At 44.4% G+C, this 25,924-nt stretch overlaps 1 protein-coding gene across 3 annotated transcripts in view; it reads left to right on the top strand.

Moving 5' to 3' along the window:
* The window catches only part of IFT52 (intraflagellar transport 52), a 32,826-nt gene extending 14,650 nt beyond the window's left edge, over positions 1–18,176 (top strand). For all 3 annotated transcript variants that reach the window (XM_049698707.1, XM_033433761.2, XM_033433762.2), the window contains 7 exons: positions 3,029–3,115; positions 4,417–4,485; positions 8,605–8,759; positions 12,664–12,751; positions 13,760–13,868; positions 15,962–16,107; positions 17,913–18,176. In XM_049698707.1, the coding sequence (XP_049554664.1) occupies positions 3,029–3,115; positions 4,417–4,485; positions 8,605–8,759; positions 12,664–12,751; positions 13,760–13,868; positions 15,962–16,107; positions 17,913–17,960 (702 nt within the window). In that variant the 3' untranslated portion in view covers positions 17,961–18,176. The remainder of the gene's footprint in view (positions 1–3,028; positions 3,116–4,416; positions 4,486–8,604; positions 8,760–12,663; positions 12,752–13,759; positions 13,869–15,961; positions 16,108–17,912) is intronic.
* Positions 18,177–25,924: the final 7,748 nt, after the last annotated feature.

Below are 25,924 nucleotides of genomic sequence, written 5' to 3'. Positions count from 1 at the left end.
GACTATACCTAGCTAGCTCTTATTCTAGATCCAAAGCCTTTCCACTGTAGCATGAGGCCACTGTAGTATAACTGTCTCTGACTACCAGCTCTCACCCTCAGTATAAGAGAATCCATTCAGAGAAAGGTTGAGTTAGCAACCTATACCACAGTGCACAGAATTGTGCTGCTGGTATTTTAGTGTGTCCCAGGAAAACATACCAGAAGACTAGTTGTTCAATTCTCATCCTGGAAACCCCACAAAATGTGGGAACAGGTGGTCCCAGAGGACACAGCCATCCTCATTATCACCCCACGTATCCACTGCCTTTTAATTCATGTTTGCTGAATTCACCTTCATCTGTCTACCAAGACTTGGAATTCACCAGCTGACCTCTCAGTTTTTCTCCAGAGACTTGCATGTCTCTAGCTACACATGATTCTGTTTTTCTCTGTGGGACCTAAGTATTACTTTTCCCTCTCATATTTAAAAGCTCTGACGTCATTTTTATTAGGAAGTAAATAAATGTCTACGCTGTGTTTGAAAGATGATATGTAGACAAAATTGGTATAGCTATTAATGGTAGTTAGTCTCTTCTAAACAGCAGGAAATACTGTTTTAAAATTAAACTGTTATTGGACTTCCCTGGTGGTCTAGTGATTAAGACTCTGTGCTTCCACACACAGAACTAAGAACACACAGAACTTAGTCCGGGAACTAAGATCCCACATGCCCCACGGCACGGCCAAAAAAAACCAAATTAACATGTTGTTAAATGATTCAAGACGTGGAAATAACTGTTTACATTAAATGTCTGTTTATAGGCACAAAAGTAATGAGACACCATCTGAAGGGGCCTCTGGTAGTATAATACTAGAACTGTTATAATTATTTGATTTTCTAACTGTGCACAGAGATTTTACCTGGCTTAATCAGTGGATTTTTATGGGGCATCTGTTGGGTACAGAATTCTGTGCTAAGTGTGGTGATTCTTCTAGAATGCATGAGATTATCATGTGCTCATTGCCTAGCTATTTAAAGCCCATTTTCTCCTCCCGATAGGCTTTCAGTCCTGCCTTATAAACACAATCTTTCAGAGAGGTTGTTGCCTGTCACTCTTGTTGGTGAGATGAAGCAGTGATCCCAGGGAGAGGCTCCATCTGGAACCCATAGCAGCGCCAGGCTAGCACCGGGGCATTCTGCCTCCTTGCCCAGGGCCATTGCCTTCCTTGAGCTTATCATGGTCCTTTCTAGGTCTTTGGTTTACTGGGATAGACTCATTAACATTGAAGGAGCAAATTGGTCCTTGAGTAGACATACTCTTATTTAATTGGAACAAATTATAGACAGATGCTGGAAAAGGAAGCTGAAGACAATGGTAGAATCAGTCAGGACAGAATAAAAGGATTAAAGGACGATGTATAATCTATTTGAAATAAATGAGGTAGGGAAAAGAAAATACAGTTGACTCTTGAGCAGTGCAGGGGTTTGAGGTGCCAGCCCTCTGCACAGTGGAAAATCGTGTGTTACAGAGTCAGTCCTCTGTATATGCGGTTGTGCATCTGTGAATTCAACCAACCACGGATCGCGTAGTACAGTACTCTTTACTATTGAAAAAATTTCGCTAGTAAGTGGGCCCATGCAGTTCAAACCCATGTTGTTCAAGGGTCAACTGTATACTAAGGAAAAGATAATGTAAATCTGACTGTGAGTAGAGGTGTAGGTATTTACTCACCTACAGGGATTCAGATCGCAGCCCAGTTCATTCAGTCACGTCCCTGCTATTTCTATAGAATTCCACCCAATTCACTTCCTATTCTCAGTAACCTATCTGTTTGCAGTGGTTATGGTATAGTAATCGTATTATTTTTCCTCTGAAGCATTTGCTTTTAATGTGGGACAGGTCAGAGTTTGTTTTGCAAATTTTGTTTTATTTACAGAATTTGTGCATTTGTAGCTCAGCAACTCTGCTTAGGTGTCATTCTTTCCCAGCGTGGTTGCAGTTGTGCCTGTTCTCTGTATGCTATGTTGCTAGAAAATCTGATTTCATTTTGTGTTTTTAATATTGCACTGTTTGTTTTCTCATTACAAAAATAATATATGCTCATTGTAGAAAGTTTTTTAAATGCAGAGATGCACTGCTCTGAGGCAGCCCAGGCTGACGTTCTGATCATTTTCTCCCACTTTTGCTTGTGCCTCATTTTTGTTTACTTGCCTCACAGGCTTTAAACTCCAATAGCTGTACAATTGATGGTACACTTTTTTTTTAGCCTAATGTTATGACAGAAGCATTTTCCCATATTATTGAGAAACCTTTCTAATATATAATTTAACAACTGGGGGAGGTTCCATTATTCTTAACCATATTTCTGTGGGTGGACATTTGGATTTGTTTCTAATCTTTTGTGATTATGACTATAAAGTTGTGCAGAGTTTTTGGTATATTTTATACTGCTTTGTTGCATTTGTTGACAGTTTCAGCAACGTTGTGTCAAAGAAGTTACTTCACTAAACCTGACCAACACTGTTTATAGTCATGTTTTTCTTATTAATCTGATAGGAAAAAGTACTTTGTTTTGTTTTTTTAAAATTACTAATATTAAAGTTTTTATTATTAACCAGTTGTTTCTTTTGTGAATTTTTCATGCTTGTGGCTTGGTTTTCTGTTTGGATCTTAAATACTGTTTTTTGGTATTCATAAATGTCTAAATCTTTATAGATTATCTATGGATTTGTGTGTTTTTTCCTTTAAGATTATGATATTCATTTATAATTTCACTAACAATGGGAAAATACTGTTGAACAAATTCACACTGCTTTCTGTTAATGTCAAATTGAAGGGTAAAGAAGTGTCTGAATTGAGAAGCAGGTTGGAATATAGGCGTTGTGGTAATTGACATTTCTAGACCATTAAAATACGCAAGTGAATTGGCACTTCTTAGTATATAAGACATTTGCTCACGTGGTTGTAATGATAAGTGTTTGGGGACTGAAATGCACGTGGTACATTTTGGGATCTGAATATCTGACACTGCTTTGTCATCAACAGAACCAAGGTGGGAAACTGGCAGTGCTTGGCTCATGTCACATGTTCAGTGACCAATATTTGGATAAAGAAGAAAACAGCAAAATCATGGTAAGCTCTTCTCTTTCATCTAATGAATAATATGTATGATTTTCCTGTCATTAAAAAAAAAAAAGTACTGCTGCGTTCATCTAGTCATTTAAAACCAGCTATTCAGAACCCATTATACACCAGGCACTAAGGATACAAAGATGATTCAGGCATAGTCTCTGCTCTAAAAAAGTATATAGGACCCTGAGAGAGAATGTGAGAGACAGAGAAGTAAATCCAGAAGGACGTGGCGAGTGTTTCTAAGCACACCACCCTGGGCTGGGAGCCACCCTGGAGAAGTGGGGAGGAGCAGACCCAAGCCGGGCCTCCCGTATAGAGCCTAGGAACTCAAACTTTCTTCGAAAAGCCACGGGGAGCCCTTGTAGAGTGTCCAGAACCTTGGGCATAGTCAGATCTGTGAATGCAGAAGATGGAAGGGAGAGGGCAATCTGGAGCCAGTTAGGAGGCTGGCAGAGAAGGAGCAAGGACCTGAATGAAGGCAGGGAAGGTGTCAGTGGGGGGAGGGGCTGGCCAGCACAGTGGGATTTAGGAGGGGTTATGATAGGACTGTCCCTGATTGAGGCGGGGAAGGAGGGAAAGGCATGGCAAGTGCAAAGGAAACATGTCCTATGAAGGGTGACGGGGTGCAGGCCAGAGCTGGATGTTGGCGTGATGCCGGTGACTCACTCAACCAGAGGGAGAAGGTCCCACTGAGCTTTCTCATTAATGAAATAAGTTCCTTCAGCCTTAAGGATTATTGTCTTATTGAGAGATTGATTTAAGATCTCGTTTCTGGGAATTCCTTGGCGGTCTGGTGGTTAGGACTCTGCACTTTCACTGCCGAGGGCTTGGTTTCAGTCCCTGGTTGGGGAACTAAGATCCCACAAGCTGTGAGCTGCGGCCAAAAAAAAAAAAAAGGATCTTGTTTCTGTAGAATCTACACGAAGTTCCAGCGTCTTTATCACATTCTGGGGGCATCTTATTATATTGTACTTTTTAAGTCCAGACTGTCATCAGCACATTACACAGGGATTGTTTCAGAACAATGAACAAATTTTAATAAATTCTGGCTGGTGATTAAAGGTTAGAGTGCCCTAAGATAAATGATAAATTTCCAATAATAAAAATGGCACTAGGGTAAGGAAGACTTTGCAGTTTTCATATTATTTCACCAAGATAAGGGTGGCTACACTTCTTCAAATCACTGGTGGGTATTCTCTTTCCCTTTATCATTTTTCTTGATTGGTTTAATTCCCTAGTCCTGCCCTCAGCTTTCTCAAATAACCAAATGGGTAATTCTGTGTTTACTTTTTTTAATTTAGGATGTTGTTTTCCAGTGGCTCACAACAGGAGACATCCACCTAAACCAGATTGATGCTGAGGACCCAGAGGTAGGAGGTTGTGAATCATTAAAAAAAAACTTTGAAATGAAAAATGGGTCCAGCTTCTCAGCACCACTTCTAACAGTTCCAAAGGAATATCTATCTCTTACTTTATCTGTTAGACAGATGGCAAGAAGTGATGCTTTTTAAATTTATTTATTTATTTTTGGCTCTGTTGGGTCTTCGTTTCTGTGCGAGGGCTTTCTCTAGTTGTGGCAAGCAGGGGCCGCTCTTCATCGCAGTGCGCAGGCCTCTCACAATCGCGGCCTCTCTTGTTATGGAGCACAGGCTCCAGACGCGCAGGCTCAGTAGTTGTGGTTCACGGGCCCAGTTGCTCCGCGGCATGTGGGATCTTCCCAGACCAGGGCTCGAACCCGTGTCCCCTGTATTAACAGGCAGATTCTCAACCACTGTGCCACCAGGGAAGCCCAAGGAGTGATGCTTTTTGGCAAGACGAAGGCCATGTTGTAAAAAAATAATAAATCAATGAATTATATAATTCGTCGTAGAGTTCAGTGGGGTGGGAGCCTCTCTCTGTATATGTAATAATTGGAATTTAATTTATGCCTTCTGGCCCAAACTTTCAGAGTCAGTATCTGTAGAGAAATACTTCTTTCAAAAATATGAAGGGTAAAAAACTAATTTTTTCATGAAGAAACAAAGATCATCAGAATTTAAGTTTTAAACTCTCATTTTGTTGCCTTTAGGAATAACAATCCTAAGGGCATTATGATAATACTTATCAGACAAATAAGAGTGGTGAGACCAGCACTGGACTAGGAACCAGTAACTACATTCTGGGTCCCACTCCACCATGAGCCCTGGGACCTTAAGCAGGTTATTTCGGACCTTTTTCATCTTAGTTTTCTCATTAGTTTTGGGAACACTAATACCTGTGTTCTTTGTCTCACAGGATAATTGTGAGGCCTAAATGAATAGATGTAAATTTACTTGTTAAACTAAAGGCTGTAAAAAGGGCTATATATCTATCAAGACGTTAAAAAAAAACTCTTGTATTTATTATCTACCAAGCACTGTATATCACATACTTCCACATAAATCATCCTGTTTAAACCTCACCACAGCCCTGGGAGGTAGATGGTCTGATTCTCATTTTACAAATGAGGAAACTGAATTCTTCAGGATTGTAATATGCCCAAAGAGCAAGCAATTACAGAGCTGGGACTCAAACCCAGGTCTCCTAATTCAAAGTCTACTCGTTCTTCCTTTAGTTCTGTGTTTCTTAAACTCTGAAATGTCAGGAAAGTGATTTCTTGGCGATAGGTAGCAGGAGGTGGGCAGAGGCCATCAGAAATGGCTGCCCGCTGACTGCTGCTGCCCTCAGCTGAGGACTGACCTCTCTGGGAAACCCAGGGGCTGACTAGGGTTAGCAAATGCGAGCGCCCTATGTCTAAAATACTCCCTTACCTGGAAACATTAAGTGTGGAGCTATTTTGCTTAAATTTCTCCTAAAAAGTGATGTTCGCCCCCAAAACAGAAGAATTGGGGTACAGCCAGGAATTCGCTTTTCAGGTCTCACAGGACCCAACTCTGAGTGGACGGCATCTTTGACAGCCGCCAATCCTACTTAGAGTGTCGTGGGTCGAGGGAAGCAGCACTAAGAGGTGCTGCATCTGCTCCTGTCCTGTGTGGCCACTTTGCTCCTGCTAAGTTTCTGTCATTCCTGTTTTCTAGCTGAGGAAGCTGAAGTAAGTAAATTCTTCAAGGTTCCCACTTCGGTTAATACCTGCTCAAGCCATTCTTGATGCCCACTTCAGGCTGATTCCGGAGCCTGAGCCTTTTCTACTGCTCTGTTGTTCACACTCCACCACGTGTGACACTGGGCTGGTTCCAAAGGGAAGAAGCATCAGTAGAAACCAGAGGAGGGGAGTGTTGTTAAGGCCTTTCTCTAAAACCGTGCAGTTTCATATATCTTCCAGTTGTGAGACCTGGTGAAAAACATTCTTTGTATTGTAAGGCTTTGGAAAGTAAAACACTGGACCCAGTAACATTGTACAGTAAGAAATTCTGAAAATCTAAACTTCCTGTGATTTCACATCAGATCTTATTATGTTGGAATGGGTTTCAAACCCAGACAATAGCCCAGTTTCAAATGATATTTAATAAAATAATAGTCTGATAAAGAGCTGAAGGAATTTACATAACAAGTTTTAACCTCAAAATCTGCCAGGAAGTCATGAAAACCAGTGGTCTTGGGAGCACTCTTTTTATTTATTTTTATTTATTTATTTATTTTAACATCTTTATTGGGGTATAATTGCTTTACAGTGGTGTGTTAGTTTCTGCTTTATAACAAAGTGAATCAGCTATACATATATCCCCACATCTCCTCCCTCTTGCGTCTCCCTCTCACCCTCCCTATCCCACCCCTCAAGGTGGTCACAAAGCGCCAAGCTGATCTCCCTGGGGAGCACTCTTTTTATGTTTCTGTCTGGACATCTAAGTCCTTGCTACTTGTCTGAACTAGGATTTTGTAGCAGGCTTCTGTGCGGAGCTAAGAATCAGCCACGGGACCTTTGGGATTGCTGGGCCCATACTTACCTCTGTGCCGTGACCTGGGTGTATGTTCTGCCATAGTCAGCACCCTTGTTACTGCTCTCACCTTCATCCCTGTCCTATTAGAGGGTTGAAGCCTCTACAACAGCCACACAGTGCTAGGAAGGGCATTTATTTGTTGACGCTTCTCCCTTGTTTCTTGTCTAAAAAAAAAGTTTGAGAATTGGGGGAGTTTTCGACACTTGGGATATAGGGAAAAGTGAGCCTGTTTGTCTTGACGTCTCATTTCCGTCACGCTCAGGCACGTTTCCCCAAGTGCTGGCTCTGGAGAATGTGGAACAGTATGTTGTGGGTGACTTCAGAGACCAGTTTTTAAAACTATCACCAAGTTGGCCTTGTTAGAAGTCAAGGCTAAATGCAGTTCAAAGGGAAATTAGGAATACACAGACTCCTGGTTGCCAGCATGCATTTATTTAAACTTCAATTTATTGCTCGACTAGGTAATGCCTTCACATAGTTTGGAATTCAAAAGCATACGCAATGAACAGTCTTCCTTCTGTCTTTGCCCAGCCACTTGGTTCCCCTCCCCAGTGACAGCAGTCTTAGCAGTTTCTTGTATGTTCTTCCAGAGAGATTTTATATAGAGATGAATACGCATATGTGTATGCTCTCCTTCCCCCTTGTTTTACCCAAATGGTGCTGTGTACGCTTTGTATATACACTGTCTAGCACCTTGCTTTTCACAGTTACCAGTATGTCTTGGAGGTTTTTCTGTACGTATTCATAAAGAGCTTTCTTTTGATTGTTTTTTGTTTTGTTTTTTGAAAACTGAATTCTCCATTATTTGTACTGTGGTATATTTAACCAGTCTCCTATTGATGGTTATTTAGGTTTTCCCGGTCTTTTACTGTTACCAGCAGACAGTACATGTCATCATTAAGGGTTCTCAGCAGTGCTGCAGGCATGTCCTCGGCTAGGTGAGAAGGGCTGGGGTCTAGTGTCCAAGGAGGGGTTGTCTGTGCTGCGGTCACAGGTGGTTCGAACACAGGACAGGAGAGAAAGCAGAGTGTACGGCCCAGATGCTAGTGGGTGGAGAGAGGATAGATGTTGAAATGGTAGCTTGTGGACTTTCTTTTATGATTGTGTCTTTTTTCTCACTGATGTAGAAAATAAGATCATCAGCTAAAATTAAGAGATAGAAAATCATATTAGATGGTTGAAGTGACAGAAGGAAAGTGTTGCCTACGAGAATGGGAAAAGGGAATGAACTTGAGAATTTAGTTGATGGCTGAGCACTCAAGATCAGTGTGTAATGAAAAGGAGACCAGTCAGCAGGGTTGTGCGTTTCTCCAGCCATATTCAGCTGTGTGCGGACCAGCATGAATCATTGCAGAGCTGGGTTTTGTCAGTGTTGGGGATTACCCAGGTGACCTTTGTCCTTCTTTCCACCGAGAGTGGCTTATTTAAGCTTTAGTTGTCAGTGATCATGAACAGTGAGATGTCTTAGCAAGAGAGTAGAAATATTGCAGATTTAGACCTGAGGCGCTGGAGACCAGACAGAGTAAATTCTTGCCCCTGCTATGCTGAAAGGAACCCTCTTGTGGCTTTCAGATTTCCGACTACATGATGCTGCCCGACACGGCCACCCTGTCCGAGCGGCTGCGAGTGTGTCTCCAGGAGGGCGATGAGAACCCTCGGGACTTCACCACCCTCTTCGACCTGTCCATCTACCAGCTGGATACCACTTCCCTCCCCAAGGTCATCAAGTCAGTACCTCGGCTCTCTCAGCTGCTCTGCACGCCATTGAGTGTTCGGTTTGAAAACACTAGCCTGGGGGCGGGAGTTAGGGGCACGGCAAGTGCGGTGTGGAAAACGTGTTCTCAGACCTGTGAGGAGGTTGGCCGAGACAGCTGGGAGTTTGGGGCGGGGCTCGATACAGAGGAAACTGCCAGCAGTTGTCAGTTCCTGCTGTGTTCCAGGCTCTGTATTGGACATTTAGAGAAACCAACTTGTTCCGGTTTGCCCAGGACATTCCTGGTCTGAGTACAGAGAGTCCCACGTCCCAGAGACCCCCCTCAGTAAACCGAGGTGGGCAGTCACCCTGTAAGCACTCCACACTGTCCCTTCATTTAATACTTTCAGTGGTCCTCTGAGTTACCTGCCTCACTTCCAGCTGAGGAAACTGAGGTTTAGAGAGGGAAAGGATTCTCCCACGGTGGGAGCAGGGATCTCAAGCCAGGTCTGAGTGTCTTTCAGGCCAGTCCTTGACTCTGTTTCATGCCGGCTTTGTTGGTGGTGTTCTGCATCCCTAACAACAGGGGCAGGGCCTAACACTTTTGAGCATCTCTGGCCTGGCACGGGATCTACATCTGGATAAACCAAAGGCTGAAGGCACAGCTACAGATGATTGTCTAACGTCCTGGCCCTGTACTTATGTTCAAGGTCGTCAAGCACTCATAGAGCTCTGACTGTGCTGAGCACCGTACCTAAAGTGTATGGTTTTATGGTGGAGACAGACAAAAGCCGTGATGCAAGGTTAATCTAATGCTAAATGTGAAATGTAAAACTGGAGGCCATGGCATAATGAGGAGAGAGAATTCGATTCTGACTGGGGTAAGCAGGGAAGGCTTTAAGAAAGAGGGGCCGTTTTAGCCAGGCATTGAGGATTTCAAAAAACATTTCTGCGTGACTTGTGTCTGCTTGGCCCTCTGATGGATGGCGCACTTCAAGGGGTGAGAGGATTTCAGGAGATGGTTTGGGGTGTTGGGAGAGAACATTCTGCAGGGAGGTTGCTTTCTGAGCAAAGGCAGGGTATGTCCAGGCAAGGAAGTTCATTCCTAGTTGCCATTTGAACTGCATTTAGCCTTGACTCCTAACAAGTACCGTGTTAATTTTTTTATGTACGTTGCTTTATCATCTACTAATCACAATACAGTTACTATCCCTGTTTTACGTATGAGAACACTGAGGCACAGAAAAAATAAGTGAGTTGCTTAAGGTCACGCGGCTAGGTTTTGGTGGCACCTGAATTTGCATCCAGCCGCTCTTAACCCTGAACGTGGGAAGAAATTATCTGGAGATTTATTACTGTAGGAAGTTAGAGAGTCTCTGAAAAAGAGGACAACACTGACACCCCCAGAGCTGCCGGGGCATCTCTGTCACCCCCTCACCACCTGCAGCCTGTGGGTGGCAGCCAGGTTGTAAGTCCTGCCTGCACATTTGGCTCTTCATTTGCACTTTGGTTTTGAGCTCTGATGTTCTCCTTCTAACTCAGGGCTTTTCTTAGGATAACAAAGGTTCCATCAGGCTGCTCCGCTGGCTGCTTCCAGTCCGACCGGCTTCTGCCGTTTTGACTTGCTTCTCTCCTGATGCAGGTGGACCAGGCCATCACGACCATTCTTCAGCGTTGAATGAGGGACTGATTGGAACTGTCTGCTATTTTAGTGTCGGCAGAGTCAGGTGGTGGATGTTTCAGAGGCTTGGACGGCTCCTTTAATTGTATTTGTCTTTCATACCACAGCAAAGGGCAGGAGTTACTGGTTTGCAGTTTCTGTATGGCGCTCTTAGGTATTTTTATTCGCATGTAACAACTTTTGAATGCAGTTTCTCTTTTTGAATAAAAATTGCATTCGTCATTAAATATTTATGTCAGCTGTAGGGTATTGCTCTGAAGTGACTTCATTTGTCCAGCCGGTCTTTATTGATGCCTGTGGGGTGTGAGGTAGAGACAAACAGTGTGGCGGTCCCTGCCCTCAGAGTTCATGGTGGAATGCAGAGTGAGACATGGGCGGTGAAAATGCACCACCAGAGGTCAGGCCAGAGTATTCTGGAATATAGAGCAGCCCCATTTCACAGATTTGTGTATAGTAGTGGCATTTATTCTTGCCCTTTTCCCATATTGATCATCTTTCTGAATTAGGTTTTGCTTGCTTTTAAGATTAGCTTCTCCACCCATTCCCCACCGCCATCAAGTACATGTTGGCTACTAGTAGGAGGACGATTTGGGCAGGTGGTGAGCCGAGTGGAGAAAGGGAAGACTTAATGGAATTTATTTTATTACTTACACAGGGCTTCAGCACAGTCAGCTCTACCTAGGGACAGAAAACAGAATGTCATGGCTAGAATGACCAAGGCCAGGACTTGGCATCAGGGTTCTTTGTGTGTGGGTACTAGAACCTTTAGCTTAGAACTGCCTCTAATTCTGCCATCTGGGTAGACTGAGTCGCGGGGCTTCTGGTTGGCAGGGATTAGCCAGGTCTGAGTTCTGACCTTGCCTTTGTTGCTTCCTAAGCACATGACCTTGGGGAGCTACTTCAACTCTATACCTCTGTTTCCTCTTCTGTAAGAGATTACACCCACTGTCCAGGGCTGTTTTGAGGATTACATTAAATAAGTGCCTCGCACAGGGTCAGGCACAGCACGTGGCATGTGGTAGATGCTCAAGAAAAGTTATTTCTCTTCTCTCCGTGGGGATCATCTGCTCATTGCTAGGATAGACGCTCCCCAAGCATCTTGGACTAGTGGAGGTGGTGACGGCATAAGCTCAGCTAGCCATCTTTCTGCGGTCATAGACCTGTCTCCTTTCTCAAAGCACCCCTACAGAGAAACAGTCATGAACTTTGTCCACACCCCTTGGCATTTGCTTGCTTAGATGAATTTTGAAAGGCCACAACTGAGCACACAATTTAAGTTGGGTGAGTGAGTATATTTTAATTTGCCTCATTCCCAGAGGAGGTCACAGAGCTAGTACAATCTATACCCCGATGCAGAAGGTCAAATTAAGGTTTGGGAGGACGGAGGCAAAGGGGAAGCCGCAATAAAAAAACTACCGTGGGGGAAGGTCAGCCCTTGACTCCATTAACTCCTTCGTGCCCTTCTCACTCCGCCACAGCTGCTCTGGCTGCCCTGCTGTTCCGTGAAAATGTCTCGCTCCCCTTTCCCTCCTCTTGCTCTGGCCTCTGCCTGGGACGCCTCTGAGGGAGACTGCCTGACCTGCCCCTCCCCTCACTCAGAGCTGCTCTGGCAAAGCCCCACTCCCTGCCCCTTCCCTGTCTCTGTCCCTCTCTCCAGATTTGCTTTTCTTCCTAATGCTTATTAATCCCTGGCATCTTGGCTTTTGTTTATTGTGTGTCTCTCTTCCGCTAGAATGTCAGTCCCATGAGGGCCTGCCTTGGTCTCTTTTTTCCCCTGCTGCCGTACTCCTGGCAGATAAAACTGCCTGGGACACAGTAGGTGTTCAGTAGATGTTTGTGGAGTGAATGAGCACACAGAAGTGCATATCCTGTGGATCTGTTCAGTCGCCAGAAGCAGACTTCAGATTTGACTCCTGTCTCTTGATGGTGAAAACAGATAAGGAAACACAGTGAGTTACAAGATTCACGGTGTCCAGTGGGTAAAAATTAAAAGCCTATTTAGGAGAAGCCCGACAGGAAACTTGAATGAACTTTCCCTTTCAGTTCTCAATAAAGTCATGCCATCTGTTGCGGTAGAGAAGATTCCTGAAAGGATCATTACATTACGTGTAACAATACATTTTGTGTGATTTTTATTTTTTTTGCCAAAGTGCTGAGCCTCCTGATCGTTGGAGACGAGCACCGTGAGATCAGTTAGACATGCTTTGCATCAGTGTCTCATCTTGATTCCTGCTTTTTTATATTCTTCTTAACACAGGGCTCACGAACAGCTAAACGTGAAACATGAACCTCTCCAGCTCATCCAACCTCAGTTTGAGACGCCGCTGCCAGCCCTTCAGCCAGCGGTCAGTGGGTGTGTGGGGGGCATCCTGCCACGGAGCCCCGCTGTTTGCCCCTCCCTCACCAGCTGGCCTCGTGTGGGGCTGGCTTCCTCATGGGGTCATGTTTCTCTGGCTCAAAACATGCATAGAGACCAAACCTGTTAGTATTCTACAGGGACTTCCATTTGGTCTAGTTCTCAACTGAGGAATCACAGGTGTGGACCTCTCTGGCTGTTAAACGTTTCCTGTCTTGTGGGGTTGAAGGGCATGTATGAGAACACCTGGCTGAAAAGGAGGAAGAGCTTTGTGCTAGAAAGCTTTGAGCTCTCCAGGCAACGGGCACTCAGATTCACAGCACAGTTCTAAGAGCCCAGGGGACAGTCATGTGTCTATAGGTTATTTTTCAACATTCCAGTCCAGCGTGAGCTCCACTTGCCTTCAAAATTGTCTTATCCCACCACATTCTGGAAGGTTATGAGCCAGTTGGCTTCACCTTGGTAACCTGAAAATCGGCCACAGTGGAAGTGTTTACAAAACAGGAAATGACAAATGCTACAGATGAGGCCTCTTGTTTTGAGTGATAGCTCAACATTTATCAGCACACCACTGCCTCATACCTGCAAATTCTGGCTATAAGTTCAGCACTTTCTACATTAATCTACATCTGTTTCCCCAATTCTGTCCCTGAAGAACTCATCATCAGATGAGAAACGACTCATGCAATCAAGTGTTCAACACAAATTTGCACAAAATGCAAATAAGCCGGATAAGCCCCAAGCTGTGTGTCCTTGCATGAGTTGGCACATGCAAGGACGCTAGTACATCAGCTTGGCGAGTTTGGCGGCGTGCTTGGAGCTGGTTCTACTGGGTTGCTTGCACTGGGCCGCCGTCTTGCTTGCTGTGGCCTCGTGGGTTAGGGCGGAAGGAGGTGATGGGCGCTGGGCGGTTCTTCGTCTCATTTTCCTTACATCTCATCACCGTCAGTTATGGCTTTGCATGCGCTCCTTCATGAAAGACTTTATTGCCTTTCAGGTTTTCCCTCCTAGCTTCAGGGAATTATCACCCCCTCCGCTGGAGCTGTTTGACTTAGACGAGACGTTCTCCTCTGAGAAGGCCCGGCTTGCTCAGATCACCAATAAGTGTGAGTGTGGTCAAATTCTTGTTTGTTTTCTTTTGTGAGTTTTATAAATTGTGAATTTCTGAGATTTGCCGTGAAAGAAAGCGTAGAGTTTGTTTAGGGAGAACAGAATGTGAATGGAAGTGTAAAAGCACAGTTTGTGTTTATTTCATGTGAATGATGTGGCTTGTTTCCCTAGGGGTCAGTTAGCTCAGTGAGCTAGAACATGGTGCCAGGCAGAGGCCAGAGTCTCAGCTTTAATTCCTGTGTGTCTTTAGTTCTGACCTGTTGGGTGACCCCAGGATGAATTCTGACTCTGGCTGCCTCTTAGCAAACCTAGGCCATTGGTCACAGGAGCCGTTGAATAAAAAAATTCAGTCAGGGCCAAGAGAATTACAGAGACTTCAAATTGGAAGGGATTCTAGAGAGAGTCAAGTGTGCCCACCCTGACCCGTGGGTGAGGAAATGAGGCTCCGGGCTGCACAGCTGCAGGGTGAGTGGTGTTCCCGACTCTCAGCCCCGTGCTCCTCCTGACGTGCCCTTCCTCCAGCACAGCAGGTGGGCCTGCACAATGGATTCGGAGACAGAAAATAGAGGCAGTGACCCCACTCCTGGGAATCTAACCTAGGGAGATAAATGAAGGTACACAGATGACTACGACATTACTTATTAAAAAATAAAATACAGTTGGGAATAGCCTTAGTGTTCTCTCACAGGGAAATGGTAGTAAATTGCATCACATTCAATCAGTGGGACAATATGTAGTCATTATAAAAGAGGCTTACAAAGGCCAGGGGGTGACACTGAGATTCCTAAATGAAGAAAGCAGATATAAAACTGCACTTAGAGTAGGATCCCAACTATGTGAACATCTATATGTGCTCGAAGACCAGAAAGGAATGTACAAAAATGAAAATAGTTCAATGTCAGACACCTTTACTGCATCTCTGTTCCATGCCGGGCATTGTGGTAGGTGCTAGGCAATCAGAAATTAGCAAGACCTAGTAATTAGTCCAGTGGGAATAATAGACCTGTGAAGGATCAGACCCTTTGACCATGCGTTTCTGTTTCTAGCGGTTTGTCCTGTAGAAATCTTAGTAGAAATGCATAAAAGATATAGAGATATTAATTGTAGCATTCAAAAAATAGACAACAACAGTCTAATAGTCTATCAGTAGGAGAATTGGTTTAAAAAAATATGAGACAAAGTGGAATATTATACATCTGTTAAAAGAAAGATGTGGAGCATAAGCTTTGACTGGAATGTCCATGTTACATTGTTAACTGATGACAGCAACTTACAGAACTATTATAGTTTGATCCCCTGTTTTTACACATATGTAGACATGTAGACATACATGGCAGTAATTACCCTAGGAAGTATTGGTGGGGGTAGAGCTAGAGTGAGAGAACACTTCTATCATAACTTTAAAAATGCAAATCAGAGGGGAAGAAAAGAAATTACAGTATAGTGTAAGTAGGGCAGTAATGGCTGTCCATCCTTGATACAGGACTGGGGATGGTTACACAGAGAATTATGGATGATTTTTTGTTTCTTTTATTTCCTTTCCTATAATATTGCTATAGTAAATGCTATTTAAAATACCCCTGGGACTTCCCTGGCAATACAGTGGTTAAGACTCCATGCTTCCACTGCTGGGGGCGCGGGTTTGATCCCTGGTCAGGGAACTGAGATCCTGCAAGCTGCGTGGTGCGGCCAAAAAATTTTTTTAAAATAAATAATATAAGTAAAATAAAATACGCATATGTCCTTCACATAATGATCCTTGCGGCAATCAGAGAATGGTACTTTGATTCCCCGCTGGTGGGTCCTGTTCTTTGTAACGTAGGAATGCCAGATCTGGTGATAGCGAGCCAGAACCTGGCTAGCTTTATTCTAATTAGGAGTGTCACACTTTTGTCCTACTTTACAAAAACAGCACATCAGAGATCTCTACAGTTTGTCACTGTTTAAGTCCTTTGGTCACATTACCCAAGGGAGAGGTGAGTGATCTTGAGAGATGTAGGAACCTGACAGGGATACCCAAACCACAGTAAGTCTGTACTTGGGGAAGGGCAGAGTCACGGGTGAACCTAACTGCCCCAGCTGTGCTTAGGTACTGAAGAAGACCTGGAATTCTACATCAGGAAGTGTGGTGACATCCTTGGAGTCACCAATAAACTACCAAAGGACCAGCAAGATGCCAAACATATCCTCGAGCACATCTTCTTCCAAGTGGTGGAATTCAAGAAATTGAACCAGGTACAGAACCCAGAAGGCCCACTCAAGTGGGAGTCCTTCCAGTGGTGATATCATCCATAAACTGGACTTCTCATGTTCCATGCCATTCATTCTGCGGGCATTTCACTAGCTACTAGGTGAACAAAACAGGTGATGTTCCCTGCACTTCTGGGACATATATCTAGCTGGAGGAGACAGTAAACAATAAACGTAATATATAAGTAAATCACATAGGATGCTAGGAGATGATAAGCACTATTAAAAAGTAGAGCAGGGTCAGAGGGATCAGTGTGCTGAATGTGGTGATATTAAATTAAATAGGGTGGTCAGGATAGGCCACGCTACAAAGCTGACATGGGAGCAAAGACTTGAAGGTGTTGAGGGAGTTGGCCATGGAGATAGCTGGGGGACAAGTGTCCCAGGCAGAGAGAAGACCTGTGCAGAGTCCCTAAGGCTGGGCTCTGCCTGGCTTGTTTGAGGGACAGCAGTAATGCCTGTGTGGCTGGAGATAACTGAACCAAGGATGGAGCAGCAGGACGTGAGGTCAGCACCTTATGTTAGAAATCATCTTGCCCAGGGCTGAGGACCAAGAACTTAAAAATTATGCCTGGCCTTCATCTTGCGTATCCCTGGACAGGATTTCTAAAATTAAATGTCCAACCAAGGTTGGTAAATGGGCATTCATTTATATACTACTGATGAGAGAATAAGCTGGTTCCACTTTTATGGAGATATTTTTTATAATATCATTCAGAAGCCCTAAATATATATATATATATATATATATATATCTTTGACCCAGCAATTCTAATGCTTAGAATTTGTCTTAATAATATAATCCTGGGATTTCCCTGGTGGTCCAGTGGTTAAGACTCCACACTTCCACTGCAGGGGGCACAGATTCAATCCCTAGGCAGGGAACTAAGATCCTGCATGCCATGTGGCGTGGCCAAAATATATATACATATTCTGAATGTGTGCAGATTTACCAGTCAGGATGCTCAGTGAAGCACTGTTTTAATTGAAGAAAAACTTTCATCCGTAGGGAACAAGTACCCAGGGTGCATCCATAAGATTAAGAATGTTTAGAAGGATGTTTAAGGACTTAGAAAGACATTCATGATACAGTGAATGGGGTGGGGGGAAAGGACTATAAAACAGTATAAAGAGAATGTCCATCTTTCATACACACACACACACACACACACGATTTTAGGTGCTGAACAGAAAGACTGATTAGGATCTGAGCCACTACTGGCGGGAGCTGGCTCTGCTGTGTACTCATACTACAATACATGCCTCGTATGTGCCGGCCTGGTGCTAGATGTCAGGGCTGTGGCGGTGAATGCTGTCGTTGCTGTCTGCCTGAGCTACGTGCAGTGAGCGAATCAGGAACATCTGGGCAATTAGAGTGCTCTGAGATCAGTACCAGGAAAGCAACTCAGAGGCAAGGTATTGGTATACTTGCTCAGCACTGAAATGTGGGATGGGGGCCAGGTAGATTCCCAGCAGTACTTACCTTGGTGGCAAGGCAGGGTCAGGCCCCTAAGGCCAAGGTAAGAAGTCTGGTGTGGTGTCTGCATCAGTACCTTCAAATGTATTTGCTCCCCATTCATCATGGTGGGTGGTGGGCTGTGGTCAAAGCCCTGTCCTGGTCGTGAAAACTTAATCCTCGGGCTGGATTTAGCCTTAAAGCCCAGAGATTAGCTATGTGTCGCAATCAATGATGATTTAGAATCTCTAATCAAAGTCCAAAACAACAAAGAGTTCACATTTCAGGTTTTGAACTGCAATTCTAAAATTCTCTGTCTTATTCCCTCATCCAGGAACATGATATTGATACAAGTGAAACGGCATTCCAGAACAATTGCTGAGGACCAAGCCTCTTCAAGCATTTTCTGCCTCCAGATTCTCTCTTTATAAACTCTTTTTGAATTGTCCCTCAATTCTTTATCAAAATTGTCTATACAGTCTTTCTTCTATGAGCTGTGGAAGGTCTGTGCATCTTCTATAGTGCCCAGAGAGGGATAACATTTCTAACTTCTGTAAGGTATGTTCCATTTTTTAAATTAAACCTGTTTGAATCTGTATTTTTATAATTTATGCATCAGTCTTTCATTGAAGTCTTTTCTTTCGACTCCAGTTCTAGATTTGAGTCTCTTTTACCAGAAGCATAAATAACTCTCAAGCTTATGAATACTGTACAGCTTTTGGACTAGCTCAAAAGGATAGAAAACAAACTTAACCCACAGTCTGTTTGCCCCACTGTACCTAATGAAAAAGGTAAAATAGTTGATAGGTATCTTCTTTACATAGCTTACTCACTCCTTCATCTCCCAGCTGCACACAGGCACAACCATTTGGAGGCTGTTGCCTTCACCCACACTTTGTCCCTCTCCTCTGAGCTCCTGCCACTCAGTTCTATCATCGTTTTAGGTTATAATGCAGGGCAAAATGTGATCATCTGTCCCAAGGACAATGGGAGAGACTGTACCTGCTTGAATGGAGCAGTTGATGTGGAAATGCACAGCATTTGTGCATTGTGCAAATGTACTGGATACACTGGGAACCAGCTTTGGGGAAAGCCTGAAAGCCAGATAGAAGATTGCAAAACCACTGCCAGTGTGTAAGGGGTATGGTGCAATGGGAATAGCTTAACTGGTGGGTTCTGTAAAGATAGAACTTTGGAAGGAAGGCCCTTAGGGGGAGTGTCATATAACTCCAAGAGGAAGTAACGAGAGTGCGGATTTAAGATGCTGTTGTAGGAAAGGTGGCATTCTGAAATAGATTTGGTCTGGGCGTTAGAGGTCAGGTTGGCAAGATTTTGAGCCTGACTGCCTGGGACAGTGGTGGAGTTTTTGGAAGATGGGGATTCTTAAGCGCGAGCTGTTGCAGAGCATAGGAGCCAGCTGAGACAGTGGCAATACGTGCAAGTGGTAATAACCAGTAAATAGCTAGAAATACCTAACTAAGGCTTAGGAAAGGTGTCCAGTCTCAAGACCTGAGTTGTTCACACGGAGTTGGATAATTGAAGCCAGGAAAATAGTCTGTCGAGGAATTAACATTTTTGGAAGTTCATTTTTTGAAATTTGTATTGGAGTCTAGTTGCTTTACAGTGTTGTGTTAGTTTCTGCTGTACAGCCAAGTGAATAGTTATACGTATACATATATCTCCTCTTTTTTAGATTTCCTTCCCATTTGGGTCACCACAGAGCATTCAGTAGAGTTCCCTGTGCTATATAGTAGGTTCTCATTAGTTACCTATTTTATACATTTTTGGAAATTTAAAACCTTGGGGAGAAAGGCTCAAGTCACATCCTGAATTTCAAATGATTTTTTCATGTTAAGGCTCTGTAGGCTTCCATTCTCTGACACTGAAGCCCTAGTGCAGGGCTTATTCAGAGTAGCCAAGCCAGAACACAGTGTTAGGGATGGGGGAGGCCACTTTGCTCAAAGGGCAGACCTGGGGGCCAGCTGAGAACAAGCAGCTGTGGAACAGCAGGGAGTGTCATGGAAATGTATTTGGAATACATTCCAAAAATGTGCTCAACAATTACCTCCCATCCTATGTGCTCTTCTCTTACACTGTGGTTTTGGTTCTCCTGCCATTGAGAGGTGAGATCTCTGTTCCCTCCCTCTCAATCTGGCACTATGTTACTGACACTGTGACTTCTGAGGCTAGGTCATAAAAGGCTATACAGCTTCTGCCTGGTTCACTTGGGGCACTCGGAGCCTCCATACAAGTCTAGCCACCTGGATAGGCTACGTGGATATGCCACGTATAGATGTTCTGGCCAACAGCCAGAGGTCCCAACCTGTACGAGCATCACCTGCTAAACACGTGAATGAAGAGGACTCCAAACATGAAGTCACCCCTAGTCTGTTGAGTTGTCCTAGTTGAGTTCCCAGACATCATGGAGCAGAGACAAGCTGTCTCTGCTCTGACCTTCCTGAATTCCTGACCCACAGAATCTATGAACATAATAAAATGGCAGTTTTAAGCCATTAATTTGGAGTAAACTGTTATGCAGCAGTAGATAACAATTTTGTTATTGAGGTAACACTGGTGTATAACATTCTGTTTCATGTGTACATTTCTACTCCTCTGTTTCCTACAGTGTGCTCACCACCATAAATTCAGTTTCCATCTGTCACCACAGTTGATCCCTTTTATCCATTTTGCCCTCCCCCCTGCCTCTTCCCCTCTGGTAACCACTACTCTGTTCTTTGTATCTACGTGTTCATACCTACAATTTTATTTTTTATCTTTTTATAAATTTACTTATTTTATTTATTTATTTTTGGCTGCGTTGGGTCTTCTTTGCTGCACGTGGGCTTTTAGTTGCAGCGAGCGAGGGCTGCTCTTTATTGTGGTGCGCGGGCTTCTCATTGCAGTGGTTTCTCTTGTTGCAAAGCATGGGCTCTAGGTGCGCGGGCTTCAGTAGTGGCACACGGGCTCAGTAGTTGTGGCTTGCAGGCTTAGTTGCTCCGCGGCATGTAGCATCTTCCTGGACCAGGGCTCAAATCCGTGTCCGCTTCATTGGCAGGCAGATTCTTAACCACTGCGCCACCAGAGAAGTCCCATACCTACAATTTTAGAAGGAACTTTTTGGATCTGAATCTAATCTAACTTCCCTTTCCAACTGGGACACAGAGGACTAGGGAAACCTAGGTCCAGAGGAGCACTGCCTGCCTGCTAACCTGGAGCTTCTCCCCCCACACTACTGACTCGAGAAGTTTCCTCGGAGGAAGCAAGGCCTGTCCTGCCATGCGTCAGCTGCCTTTTCCCCTTCGTCTATGGGTGACTGTGGCAAGGATGTATGTTTTTCCCCAACTTCTTATGAAAAACTTGAACCATACAGAAAAGTGGTAAGAACAGTACAATAAACACCAGTACCCACCACCTACTTTCAAAAGTTAACATATTGCCATGTATACTTGATGTGTGTATAATTTTTCTCACTGAACATCTGAAATTAAACTTCAGACATTATAATACTTTACCCCTTAATATACATCAGTGTATAACTACAACACACCATTATCATACCTAATATTTAATATTTATTCAGATGTCTCCCAACTGTCCCCAAAATGTTTTATAGATGTTTTTTCAAGCCAGGATCCAGTCAAGTTTCACATATTGGATTTGTCTCCTTAGTTTCTTTAAATCCAATACACAGTCTCCCTACCTCTTTCTTTGGTTCCTTTTTCTTTCCTTTTTTTTTAAAATGACATTGACTTTTTGAAGAGACTAAATTAGGTGTCCCACATTCTAGATTTATCTGATGTCTATTAACTTGTCCCTTTATCTCCTTTATTTCCTGCATACTGGAAGTTAGACATAAAAGGCTAGCTTTGAATTAAACATTTTTGGCAGGAATATTTCATAGGTGATGCTATGTATAATGTCAGATTGGTCCAGTATTAGTGAAGTTAAGTCTAAACAACTGATTAAGATAACGAGCAGGGCTGTTTTTAAATTCAAACATGAGCCCTTTATCCCAGATGCTGTTCACCTATGTGCACATACTTTTTCTGGCACATAAACCACTTGAGATGAAAAAGTTAACTGACTCGAACAAGTGTTTCAACTTCACTCTTTAAAAAAAAAACACACACATACACACAAAACAACAATAAAGTGGTAGTACCAGTCCTAGCAGGTAGCAGCGAAAAAAAAAATTGTTGGAGACTTTGTTGAACTCAAAAAATCTCTCATCAGAGAAATGTTGGTATCAAAACGAAGAGGAGGGGGCTTCCCTGGTGGTGCAGTGGTTAAGAATCCTCCTGCCAATGCAAGGGACACGGGTTCGATCCCTGGCACGGGAAGATCCCACATGCCGTGAAGCAACTAAGCCTGTGTGCCACAACTACTGAGCCCACGTGCCACAACTACTGAAGGCTGCGCACCTAGAGCCCGTGCTCCGCAACAAGAGAAGCCACGACAATGAGAAGCCTCCACTCACCACAACTAGAGAAAGCCCGCGCTCAGCAATGAAGACCCAACACAGCCATAAATAAATAAATTTATTTATTTATTTATTTAAAAGAAAAACAAAGAGGAGGGACTTCCCTGGTGGCCCAGTGGTAGAGAATCCACCTTGCAATGCAGGGGACGCAAGTTCGATCCCTGGCCTGGGGAACTAAGATCCCACATGCCACAGGGCAACTAAGCCCACAGGCCACAACTACTGAGCTCTCACACCTCAACTAGAGAGTCCGCGTGCCACAAACTACAGAGCCCACGCTCTCTGGAGCCTGCACGCCACAACTAGAGAGAGAAAACCCACATTTCCCAACTAGAACGAAGCCTGCGGGCCGCAACGAAGAGCCAGTGTGCCACAACTAAGACCCTATACAGCCAAAAATAAATAATAAGTAAATAAATATTAAAAGAAAAAAAAAAGGGCTTCCCTGGTGGCGCAGTGGTTGAGAGTCCGCCTGCCGATGCAGGGGGCGCGGGTTCGTGCCCCAGTCCAGGAAGATCCCACATGCCGCGGAGCGGCTGGGCCCGTGAGCCATGGCCGCTGAGCCTGCGCGCCCGGAGCCTGTGCTCCGCAACGGGAGAGGCCACAGCAGTGAGAGGCCCGCGTGCCGCAAAAAAAAAAAAAAACGAAGAGGTGATAACATAATGAGAGAGACGTATGGGTGACAAAGGGTCTCTCCTCCCCCAAGACCACGGAGGAAAACTTGAAGTATCTTATGATAGATCATAGATCCATTGTGTGGCTTTTGCTAAGTTCTTATTCATAAAATCATATGTGAGACGTTTTCAAACTCTCCCGTAAAAGGTCCTAGAGCGCTACGTATGCCTTAAGGAAATTTTAATTTTAATTTAAAAAATTTTAGGTAATACGTAAGCACGGGGCTGAAGGATGTTGAAAGAATTTCACCCTCTTTAGCCATTCAGTTCCTCTTTCTGCAACCAATGTTATTAATTTCTTCCGCTGCCTTCAAGAGACAGGAAGAAATATATACTTTAAAAAGAGTAATAAATCTTGCTTATACCAAATTTTAACACGAAGCCCACTAATGATTCATCCTAGGGTTGCGCTCCTGCAGCTCACAATGCGAGAGAGAAATTAACCTTGTAAGAGTTGCTGACGGTGACAAATAGCGTGAAGGAAACTTGCAGTGTCAGGGGCTTGTGCAGGGCTTGCTGAGCCACACGGCGAGTCAGGGACGGCTCGAGGTTGAAGGGGGTCAACCGGGCTCCGGGCCGTGACCGCCATAGTGTCGGAGGCCGGCGACGTACCTGCCCTGCTCCCTCTCCTCCCCCGGGCCTTTCACCCGTCCTCTCACGATCAGGATCCCAGGGAGTATGGCTCAGAGGGCGCGGGGCCGGCGGGGGTCACCGGGCGAGACCGCGTCGCAGGGAAAGTCTGCGGGAGCTCCACAGCCCAGCAGCCGGGATCCAACCTAACCCCAAGCCCGCGCCCTATAATGACGTCAGGCGGTGCGCCTCCCGCGATGCCTCGCGCGGAGCCGGAGCCGGAGCGCGCGCCTGGAAGTGGGCCGGCTCTGGGCGGAGGCGTGGGGCCCGCGGTCAGACGGCCTGGGATCTTCGGCCTTTATTCACTAGTTGGACCCCTCGAAACAGGTCACGTCTCTTGTCCCTGCTCACTGTGGGCGGCGAGAGACTGCCAGGTGAACTCCAAGGCCTGATTTTCCCTCTCCATCTTCACAGAGGTGGGTGATGTTACCTTCAAGTGCGGCCGCGGGGCCTGGCCGGGCTGGGCCGTGCAGGTGGTTTCCACCCGCCTCTGGACTAGGCCTTGGTGTCCGTCGTTCGTTCCCTCCCTGAATTTGTGCCCTAACTCCTTAATCCGCGACTCCTTCCAGCTTGATTGCAGAACTGCAAGTGGCCATGTTACAAAAGGAAGAACTAAATGTTTGTGAAAGCTGATGCCCCAGAAGGCCCAGGATAAGAAGTCAGAGGTGTGGGCTGGACGTGGTGTGTGTATTAAAGCAGTCCAGGATCCTGGCTCTTCTCTTGGAGTCTCATACCCCTCATCAGGAATGCAGGAGATTTGCATTAGTTCCCCGATTGACCAGGGATGGAACCCGTCCCCCATGAAGTGGGAGTGCGGAGTCCTAACCACTGGACCGCCAGGGAATTCCCAGAAGGTTTCTAAGAGACCAAATTCTCACCCTTTGCGATTGCATAAATGAGGACACAGCTGGGGGGGGGGCATGAGTCTGGACAAGCCCACGCAGGGTTGATTGCCCTGTTCTGTGGTCAATGACCCCACACTTCTCCCAGTGATTGAAGAGGGACCCCTAGAGTCATGCAAATGGAACATATCCATCACCCCCCCAAAACGTCCTCGTGTCCCTTTGTCATCCCTTCTCTACAACCATTGTCACTTTAGATTGGTTCTGTCACTAGATTGGTTTGCAATTTCTGGAGTCGTGTGTAAATGGAATCACAAAGTGTGTACTCTTTGTCTTCTTTCAGCCTAAATATTTTGAGATTCACATTGTATAAGTAATTCCTTTTTATTGTCAGAGTGGATATATTTGTTTTATATCTATAATTTGTTTATCCAGTTACCTGTTGATGGACATTTGGGGTGTTTCCAGTTAGGGGCTATTACAAATAAAAGTATGTAAAAGGCTCTGTGTGAACATGTGCATTCATTTTTCTTGGCTCCATATGGCTGGGTCATATGGTAGGTGTATATGTTTTTAAGAAACTGCTGAGCTGTTTCCAAAGTGGTTGTACACTTTCACATTCCACCAGCAGTATTGGAGAAGTCTGATTACTCCCCATCTTCAACATTTGACATGATTAGTCTTTTTGGTCAGTGATTGTAATAGGTGTGTAAATCTCATTGCAGTTTTAAATTTGCATTTCCCAAATGAAATAGTATTGAGCATCTTTTCGTGTGCTTTGCCCCTAGATATATTTTGAAGGTAGAGTTTGAGGGTAGAGCCAATAGGATTTGCAGATGGGTCAGATAGATGATGTGAGAGAAGAATCAAAAATGACTTCAACTCAACTCTACTCAGTGCTCTGTGGTGACCTAAATGGGAAGGAAATCTAAAAACAGTGGATATATGCATAACTGATTCACTTTGCTGTACAGCAGAAACTATACTCCAATAAAAAATTTTTTTTTAAGTCAAAAAAAAAAAGTGACTTCAACTCTGGGCAGTCTGAGTACTTCCTAATATTTCTCTCCTTGATATGCACTGGCTTTTCCCTCTGGCCACCTTGCAAATTCCTAAGTCACCCAGCTTTGAAGAGCCTTCAGTGATCCCTTTGGTTGATAACCACAGCCCCTGCCTTTATCTTCGCCCTGATAGATCTAATTTTCTGTTTACCCATTGTCTCTCCTATCACCTGGTGAGGTTCTAGAGAGTATGGATGTTGGATTGTCTCCTGATGACTAGCTCCTGGTGCAGCCCAGCCTCAATCATTTCGACATATTTTCACAAACTGTACTCTCAATGTACATTTCAAAGGATGGGTGCTTTGCTTCAAGCCACCTGCCCCCTAGCTGTGTGATCATGGCAACTTAACACCTGTGTACCTCAGTTTCCTTATCTTTAGAATGAGGAGCTTACTGTTTGACACCTGCCTCTCATAGTGATGAGCATTAAATGGAAAATGAAGGCAAAGCTCTTAGTATGGTGCCTGGCCCATGGTGTCTTCCCCAGTAAAATCCAGCTATTATTTTCTGACCTGAATGTTTTGCAGGTCCTTTGCTGGAACTCAAATATAGGTGCTTTGCAAATAGTTATTCATAAAATCTCAATCTTTTGAGAAGTGGGCGAAGAAATTTCTCTGTTGAGGTCTGATTTCTTGAATCAGTTAATTGAATTGCTTCCC

Source organism: Orcinus orca, chromosome 16, assembly GCF_937001465.1.
Source record: "Orcinus orca chromosome 16, mOrcOrc1.1, whole genome shotgun sequence".
Taxonomy (NCBI): Eukaryota; Metazoa; Chordata; class Mammalia; order Artiodactyla; family Delphinidae; genus Orcinus; species Orcinus orca.
Note: the sequence above shows the minus strand (reverse complement) of the source record. Positions and strands in the feature narration are given on the sequence as shown.